The sequence below is a fragment of the Chiloscyllium plagiosum genome, chromosome 12 (assembly GCF_004010195.1).
Source record: "Chiloscyllium plagiosum isolate BGI_BamShark_2017 chromosome 12, ASM401019v2, whole genome shotgun sequence".
Lineage (NCBI taxonomy): Eukaryota > Metazoa > Chordata > Chondrichthyes > Orectolobiformes > Hemiscylliidae > Chiloscyllium > Chiloscyllium plagiosum.
In genome coordinates, this window is record NC_057721.1 from 47,006,385 (window position 1) to 47,016,019 (window position 9,635).

The 9,635-nt window shown below is 42.2% G+C and overlaps 1 protein-coding gene across 2 annotated transcripts in view; it reads right to left on the bottom strand.

Moving 5' to 3' along the window:
- The window catches only part of hsd3b1 (hydroxy-delta-5-steroid dehydrogenase, 3 beta- and steroid delta-isomerase 1), a 21,314-nt gene extending 16,189 nt beyond the window's left edge, over positions 1-5,125 (bottom strand). For both annotated transcript variants that reach the window (XM_043700969.1, XM_043700968.1), the window contains exons 1-2: positions 4,931-5,125; positions 1,478-1,645 (exon numbers count right to left, since the gene is read on the bottom strand). In XM_043700969.1, the coding sequence (XP_043556904.1) occupies positions 1,478-1,645; positions 4,931-5,081 (319 nt within the window). In that variant the 5' untranslated portion in view covers positions 5,082-5,125. The remainder of the gene's footprint in view (positions 1-1,477; positions 1,646-4,930) is intronic.
- Positions 5,126-9,635: the final 4,510 nt, after the last annotated feature.

Consider the following 9,635-nt stretch of genomic DNA (forward strand, 5'->3'; position numbering starts at 1 on the left):
GTCATTAATGGAGATGGAGCGGTCCAGGAAGGGGTGGGAGGTGTCAGAGATGGTCCAGGTGAATTTAAGGTCAGGGTGGAATGTGTTGGTGAAGTTGATGAATTGCTCAACCTCCTCACGGGAGCATGAGGTGGCGCCAATGCAGTCATCAATGTAGCAAAGGAAGAGGTGGGGAGTGATGCCGGTGTAACTACAGAAGATTGACTGTTCCATGTAGCCAACAAAGAGACAGGCATAGATTGGGCCCATACGGGTGCACATGGCAACCCATCTGGTCTGGAAGAAGTGGGAGGATTCGAAGGAGAAATTGTTAAGGGTGAGGACCAGTTCAGCCAATCGAATGAGTGTGTCAGTGGAAGGGTACTGTTGGGGACGTCGGGAGAGGAAGAAATAGAGGACTTGGAAGCCCTGGTCATGGCAGATGGAGGTGTAGAGGGATTGGATATCCATGGTGAAGATGAGGCGTTGGGGGCCTGGGAAACGAAAATCTTGGAGGAGGTCGAGGGCATGGGTGGTGTCTCGAACGTATGTGGGGAGTTCCTGGACTAGGAGGGAATAGGACAGTGTCGAGGTAAGTAGAGATGAGTTCGGTGGGGCAGGAGCATGCTGAGACAATGGATCAGCCAGGGTGGTCAGGCTTGTGGATCTTGGGAAGGAGGTAGAATCAGGTGGTGCGGGGTTCCCGGAATATGAGGTTGGAAGCTGTGGGTGGGAGATCTCCTGAAGTGATGAGGTTCTGTATAGTCTGGGAGATAATGGTTTGGTGATGGGGATTGGCGTCATGGTCGAGGGGGCGGGAGGAGGAGGTGTCTACGAATTGGCGCCTGGCTTCAGTGGTGCAGCCGTCAGTTCGCCAAACTACCACTGCACCCCCTTTATCCGCTGGCTTGATGGTGAGGTTGGGATTGGAGCAGAGGGAGTGGAGGGCTGCACGTTGTGAGGGTGAGAGGTTGGAGTGGGGGAGGGGGTAGCCAGGTTGAGGCGGTTAATGTCTCGGTGGCAGTCGGAAATGAAGAGATCGAGGGCAAGTAATAGGCCAGCACAGAGTGTCCAGGTGGATGGAGTGTGTTGGAGGTGGGTGAAGGGATCACAGCCTCCACCCCCACTCCCAGCTGCACACCCACACCAAGTCCTACCTCCCAGCCCTGCCGAGTTTTCACCATCCCCCCAGACCTCCCCCTTACAGAGGATAAACGATCAGTCCTCAGCAAAGGCCTTCCCTTTATCCCCTCCACCCATGCATCAATGAATTTAATACATGCCGTGACGTCGAAGACTTCTTCCGCCACCTCCACCTCCAAGCTTACTTTTACAATCGGGACTCCAGCCCACCTTCCGAGGACCCCTTCACCCACCTCCAACACACTCCATCCGCCTGGACACCCCACGCTGGCCTATTACCCGCCCTTGATCTCTTCATTTCCAACTGCCACCGAGATATTAACCTTCAATGCCTTGGTTTTAATTCAAGTTGTACCTTTAACATTGATGGCTTCTAGCTCTTCATTGCTGATGTAACCCCAGACGTCAATCACAGAAGCAGTGTGAATAACACAGGTCACTCCTTCGCAGGCTGTTTGCAGGACCTCTTTATCTCTCACATCTCCTATAAAAGCTGTCACCTTAATTCGACCTCCAGTCAATGCTGAGAAACAATGTTTTAAAAAGAAACAAAAACATACCATTAGATCTATTGAAATCATATTCACACCTTGTTGCCTAGACATTAAAACTTGAACTTCTTCAAGCTGTTCTGAAAGACAACAAATAGAACTGAAGAATTAAGAGGGAAAAGAAATCAAAAAAAGACTTATTTAATTGGCTTATACATAACTTGGTATTTATCTTGCTTCTTTCAGATCACCCAAATTACCTACTTTCTTTGTGAATTTCTCAATATATATCTCCCCTACGCCCACGCATAGTCCAATGAGAAGCTAATCTATTTCTTAGCACCAGCAGATTATTGGCAGAGATCTGACAAAAAGTGTGTACTAATTCACTCAATATGGGATTATGTATGGTGCTAAGGCAGTCAGGGAAAGACAGAAAACAACTAAACATTTGACCAAAATCACAACATTTAAAAACAATTGTCTCCATTTCAAGTTCTCTTCAGACTGGAAATTACATACCTAAGACAATCTTACAGCTTTAGAAGTTAAGTGAGTTAACTTATTGACTGTATCTTCCAGAACTTTCTGAAGAAGTGGTGGATGTGCACACAATTACAACACTTAAAAGACATTTGGATAAGTACATGAATAGGAAAGGCTTTGAGGGACGTGGGCCAGGAGCAGGCAGGTGGGACTAGTTTTGTCTGGGATTATGTCTGGGATAATACTGGTTGGACTGAAGTGTCTGTTTCCATGCTGTTTGACTCTATCACTCTAAAAAATAGTTATGTCTAAAGTCATAGAAGGATTAGCAAAACAGTGATTCAAGCAAACACAAAGGTTACAAAGTGCAATATTTTCTACCTATTTTCTGACTGTTAGATTCTGAAACGGTGTCTGTGGCATGTGCATGATCTTTTGGAGGAAATTACACTGATTCTATGTTTCTGAATGCAGAGAAACTCTACACAAAGCATGCAGAGTAGATAGATTTTTTTGCCTAAATTGGATGCAGATTACTGGAGCTAGGAAGTGATTCTGAGCAGATCTATATAAGAAAGGGATACAGGCTATTTGCACTGCACAATCAGTAAGGAACATGATCAATATGTCTGCAGATGGCCATGAAGATCTCGGTCTTGAAGGACCTAGATGCCAAGCTGCAGACTGTACCATTTCAGCATTAGCAACTGCAGCCTGGTCTGACTGATGGGCAACTGAGAGTTACTGGCAGAGTGGAAGGACAAATTCTGTCATCATGAGGAAGAATCTGCTGTCATGATGAAGATGGGGTCACTGCCACTCCCTTGTGACAGCAATCCAAGTGTTTTGATTTAGGATAGACTTCTGGATTGCTGTGACAACCCACAATCTCCTTTACACATTGGAATCCACAGCTCTTAAAGCAGTAATGTGGGCTTAGTTGGCTTGAAATTAGGCTTCGAAGGCACAGAGCTGAGATTTCATGCACTTAGCACTTAGACATTGGGAGGCCATTGTTGGTGTTGCAATGAAAGCTGCAATGTTGGCTATCTGAGAGTGAATCTTGTTTTAGCGCCACATGTGCTAACAGAGTTGGCCTCCATTTACAAGTTGCATGTGACAGTGTTTGGAGGTTTCTAATTAGTTTCACAACACAACATACACTTTGTTACGCAAACGCAATAGCACTGTTCTGTAGATTGCTTCATCCAAGTGTTAATCTAAATTGAAACTCTCATGTGGCCTCACCCTTCAGTGAACTGGTACTTATGCCAACCTTATCAACTGGCCTGACTGTAAGCCATTTATGCCAATGTCTCTCCACTTCTAAGCTATCCTTTGAATTGCATGTAGTACCAATATCTGAGTTGATAGATACGAGTGAGAATGTATTTTCTTTATCACCATTTTTTGGCTGCTTTTCTTGGCTTCTTAAATGGGAAAGACAGAAGGTTAAGGGGATGTGTGAAGGGCAAAATAGAAAGGAATACACATTTACACCATTTGCAGGTAATAAATCATAAGAGAATAGGAATGTGAGGCAAGTAGGATATGAAGAGGATGATTTTAATTTAGGGTACTATCACCTTCAGTAGTTTAGCCTTGATGTAAGTTCAGATGTACTTCTTATATTTAGGTCTTGCACAAATTTAATTGCCACTTTTCAGTCACAGAAACACTGAATGCCACATATAAATGTCAATTGAAATACAGCCATTAACCAACCTCCATGCTCTGTATGAACATTAGAAATACTTCTTCTCAAATCAATTGCTCTCAGAAGGTTACATTATGTTTTGGGATACACTCTGAATTGCTCTGGTTTTGCTGCAAAACAATCCTCAAGTTATACCAATGGAAATGACTGCATTTGTTTTGCGACTGTTTCTCCTCTCCTGAAGCACCAACTCATAGTGAAACATGTTTCCATGTTAAAGGAATTGGGAAAACCTTATGGCACAAAAAAGTCATTTGTCCATTACGTCTGCATCTACAACAACTTAAAGTATAGGCTCAGCCAGGGAGTTTTGACAGATAGATTCCAAATCTAATTCCTGTGCTTATCAATTATTCACATTTTCTACTTATGCATGATGGCGTCCAATTACGAACAAGAACTCTGTGTGATTTTACCTCTGGATCACAGAATTGCAATTGCACTATCTCTAACGCCTGCTATTTCAGTAATACGTGCTCACTGAAACACAAACCTGACAATGATCTGGGTTGTCTTTTGGTTACAGGTCATTAACATGCTGTGTAGAGGATTTACTAAGGGCCATCAGGACAATTACAGTAGCAGTAGCAGCTTAGAATTCTGTGCATTCTGCATAATCCAAGCAACAGAATGCAATGCAGATCTGACACAAACACTCTTGCCCGCAATCAAATTTTAAAGTTCACTTTTGATAACAAGAAATAAAGAGTTTCTCTGCTTCTACTCATTTTTCCAAATTCTGCTGTTTTTGAAGTAATTTTAAATATCACTCAGGTCCTTCCAGTGCCAAGGAGTTGGTTAATTGACACCTCACAGTTCTAAACTAAAAGCAGAATGCCAGCAAAGTGTTACTTAAGTTAAAACCAAAGTCCTTCAGACCATTCAGAAATACAGCAAAGCTTGCTGTTAAAACTCTAATTTATATGAATTATATTTAGTCTTTTTCAAGACAAAAACTTCCTTTTGGTAGACTTTAAATTAAATAATCTTATATTAATTTTCTGTAATTTTACAGGATTTTACAGTAATTTGCACATTATGGCACTTTTTGTGTCAGCAAGTATTATTACAATGAGTAATAAGTGTATTTAACAGAACCACTCATGACACATACCTTGCAAATCTTCTACAAATGCCTGTTCTATCACTTTATCCAATATCCTGATTTCTGAGAGATTTTCTTCAATCAGAAGTTTTATGATTTCTTGACCAAGAAATCCGTTGCCTCCTGTAACTAGAAAGATCTCTCCATTAGCAGGCATCATGTTAATACAGAGTGTACTATAAGTGTTGTGAACTGAATCTTGAATCAAAATTCTGACTCTACTGTGTAGTGGCTGGTAACCATATTTTATACGTCTGCATTAACCTTGAAAACATGCTGATACTGATACTTGAATAGCAATGATTTATAAACTGTGTTCAGTTATTTGAGAATTGCTACATCTGTTAGCCTATTTATTCATTTTGAGGTTATCAGCAAGGATGCATTATTTCATAACTATCCATAAAATTCATGGTCACAATAGATAATACATGTAAATTTGCTCAATAAAGGAAATATGAAACAAATGTGAATCATTTTTAGATGTAATAGTTCTACTTTAAAATACTGCTGCAGAACTCCATCAGAAATTGGTTTCAGACAGCCTATCAAGATACTATCAAGAGTCAGGCCTGGGACCATTCCATCTCCTTCTTGCTCCACAGCAATAATTATTTAAAGTTAACTTTTACTGATAATCCCCAGTGATCATGTGATAATCTTTAAGGGTTATTTTTAAATCCAAAAACTTTCCATCCATTTCTCATCTGGACAAAGGACAATCACCGACTGAAATTCCAGGCAGAACCCACGCAGCTTCACTGTCATCCAAAGTTTCCTCAATGCAGCATTGTGATACTAAGTATTGAGTTTGTAAAGGGAAGACTGGCTCACATATAACAAAAGACATTTGAACATTTCTGTTTTGATGATTCCAAGAAAGGTCTGGCTGATATGACTTCTGAGGTTCCAATAAAGAATTGTCTAAGATCTGAACAACGGAAAGCTCAGTGCTCGCATCCCAGAAAATTCCCATCCCCCCACAACAAATTAGCTGCTCCAGAAACAGCATGCCTTAAAAAGCACAGGCCTTCTGGCACTAATGGACTGACACTTTTCAACTCCACCAACACTGCACATTTTCAGGCAGAATTTAAACATTTTCATAAGACCATAATATTTAGCAGCAAGATGTAGGCCATTTGCCTCAATAAGTCTGTTCTGCTATTCAATGAAATGGCTGATCTGAAAATCCTCAATGCAATTCTGTTGCCTTTTTTTTTATAAATTGTGAATCTTCTATTGAATAAACATTTGCCTGTCTTAACCTTAAATATACTTAATGACCAAGCCTTGACAGCCCTCTGCAGTAAAGATTTGCTATCGTCAGAGAAAACCATTCCTCCATTTGGCCTAATTATTTAATGAGTTGATTTTACCTTCATTCCAGCAGAGATCTTGATTAGAGCTATCCAAATGTGGAAGAAACATAAAATGTAAAAGGATTAAATAAGTAAGATGAAGGGTTTAGCGGTATGAGGTCTAAATGTTGGCAAATGGACCAAGGTCAGATTGAAATGTCTGGTCGGCGCGATGAATTGAACCAAAGCATCTGTTTTTGTGCTGTTTGACTCTGACTCTATCTCGGTCTTACTCTGAGATTATGGTCTGGTTCAAGACTCTCCTACAAGGAAAAACAGAATGTTATGGTTTTAATAATATTGCCTCTCATTCTTCTAAATCCCAACGAGTACAGGCCTACCTACTCAACCTTTCTTCATAAGAAAATCCTTCCATACTCTGGATCAATCAAGCGAACCTTCTTGGCACTGTCTCCAAAGCTAGAGCATCAGAGGCTGAGGAACGACCAGATAGAAGTACACAAAATTACAGGGAAAATGGATAGTCAGAGTCTTTTTCCCAGGTTGGAAATGTAAATTACTGAGGGGTATAGGTTTAAGGTGAGAGAGGGAAAAGTTTAAAGGAGATGTGCGAGGCACATTTTTTCACACTTACCACAGGTGGTAAGTGCCTGGAATATACTGCCACGGGAGGTGATACAAGCAGATAAGAAAGCAACATTTAAGAGGCATTTAGACAGACATATGAACAAGCAGGAAACACAGAAATGCAAACCATGGAGATGGAATTAGTTTAAAATGGCATTATGGGCAGTGCCAACATGGTAGGCCAAAGGGCCTGTTCCTGTGCTGTACTGTTCTATATGCGATGTTCTACATGCCATATATCTTTCCTTAGTATGGGAACCAAAACCATTCACAGTATTCCAGGTGAGGTCCAATTATTGCCTTGCATAATTTTAACGAGACTTCCCTATTTTTATATCTATTCCCTTTGAAATAAAGACCAGCAGTCCCTTCGATCTCCACATTACACACTGACTGTGGGATGCTAACTTTTTGTGATTTATCAATGTAAACCCTCAGTACAGCAGACTTCTGCAGCTGTTCTCTGTTTAAATAATATTCAGTTCCTCTGTTCTTCCAACCAAAGTGCAAAATCTCACATTTTTCCACATTATATTCAATCTGCCAAATTTCTGCTGACTGACTTAAGATTTAGGTACAGGAATAGCCTTTTCGGCCCCTTAAACCATCTCTGCCATTCATTAAGATTGCAGCTGATCTGATATTCCTCATATTCATTTTCCTGTGCTTTCCCTATATCCTTGATTCCCCAACTGATCAAGAATCTATGTATCTCATTAAATACACACAAGGACTCCGCTCCCACAGCTCTCTGTGACAAGCAGTTCCAAAGATACTCAGCCTTCTGAAAGAAGAAATTCCTCCTCATCTCACTTGGTGCACTTTTATACTGAGACAATGCCCTCCAATCCTAGATTTTTCCATGAGGGGAAGCGTCTTCTTGGCATTTACACTGTCAAGTCTCCTATTTGTTTCAATGGAGATAATTTCTTATTTTTTTCTTTCCATTGAGTAAAGTCACAACCTATTTATGATTTGGAGATGCCACCACAGTGGATCACTGCAGGGAAGTCGATTGTCAACTTATCGGACCACACCCTTCGACTGGAAGAGATTGAAGTCCTGAGCAGGGGTCTCGTTTTCTGCCCCACCACCAAAATGGACCCCTTGGTTCTTTCAGCAGACACAGAGGAATTCATCAGACAAATGAGACTCTGGGAATTCTTTCAAGGTGCCAGCAGTGATCCCAACAAGCCCACTGACAAACTGGAACAGTCATCACAGGGATCCGTAGAGAAGTGATCAAAGAAGGAGTCAACTTGGACCCCACCAGAGGGCCGTTGCCCTGGGCTTGACATGTATGCTCAAACCATCAGGAAATTTTTAAATGCCAGCTTCATCAGCCGTACCCACAAGGTAGAGCAAAACATCACCCATTCACAATGCAATGCCATCCATGTTCTCAAAACCAATCACAACATTGTCATCAAACCAGCAGATAAAGGGGGAGCCATCATCATTCAGAATAGAACAGATTACTGCAAGGAAGAGTACTGACAACAGAACAACCAGGAACCCTATGGGCAACTACCGGCTGATCCGACCAAAGTACACACCGTGAAGTAAACACATTGATCAGGACTCTGGATGCAGTCCTTCAGAGTTCCCTACGCACCCTCATCCCACATAGGCGTAGGCAACTTCTACTGCCTTCCAAAGATACATAAAAGCCAATACACCAGGACGTCCCATCGTATCTGGCAATGGGACCCTGTGTGAGAACCTCTCTGGCTATGTCGAAGGCATCTTGAAACCCATTGTACATGGGACCCCCAGCTTCTGTTGCGTTACTATGGATTTCTTACAGAAACTCAGCCCCACGGACTAATCAAACCAGGAACATTCCTCGTCACAATGGATGTTTCAGCACTCTACACCAGCATTCCCCACAATGATGGCATCACGGCAACAGCCTCAGTACTCAACACCAACAACTGCCAATCTCCGAACACCATCCTACAACTTATCCGCTTTATCCTCGATCACAATGTCTTCACCTTTGACAACCAGTTCTTCATCCAGACACGTGGAACAGCCATGGGAACGAAATTTGCACCCCAATATGCCAACACCTTTACGCACCGGTTCAAACAAGACTTCCTCTCTCCGCAGGACCTCCAACCAACATTATACACCAGGTACACTGACAACATTTTCTTCCTCTGGACCCATGGCGAGGAGTCGCTTATAAAACTACACAGTGATATCAATAAGTTTCATCCCACCATCAAATTCACCATGGACTACTCTCTACTATCTGTCTCATTCTTGGACACATGCATCTCCATCAAGGATGGGCACCTCAGCATCACACTCTACTGCAAACCCAAAGACAACCTCACAATGCTACACTTCTCCAGCTTCCACCCAAAACATATTAAAACAGCCATTCCCTATGGACAAGCCCTACGCATATACTGGATCTGTTCAGATGAGAAAGAACGTGACAGGCACCTGGAAATACTCAGGGATACTCTCATAAGAATGGGGTACGATGCTCAACTCATCGACCGCCAGTTCCAACGTGTCACAACAAGGAACCGTAATGACCTCCTCAGGAGACAGACAGGTGTTGCAACCGACAGGGTACCCTTCATTGTCCAATACTTCCCAGGAGCCGGAAAACTATGCCATGTTCTTTGCGGCTTGCAACACATTATCAATGAGGATTAACACTTCGCCAAAACATTCCCCACACCTCCACTGCTTGCCTTTAAACAACCACCAAGCCTCAAACATATCATTGTTCATAGCAAACTGCCCGG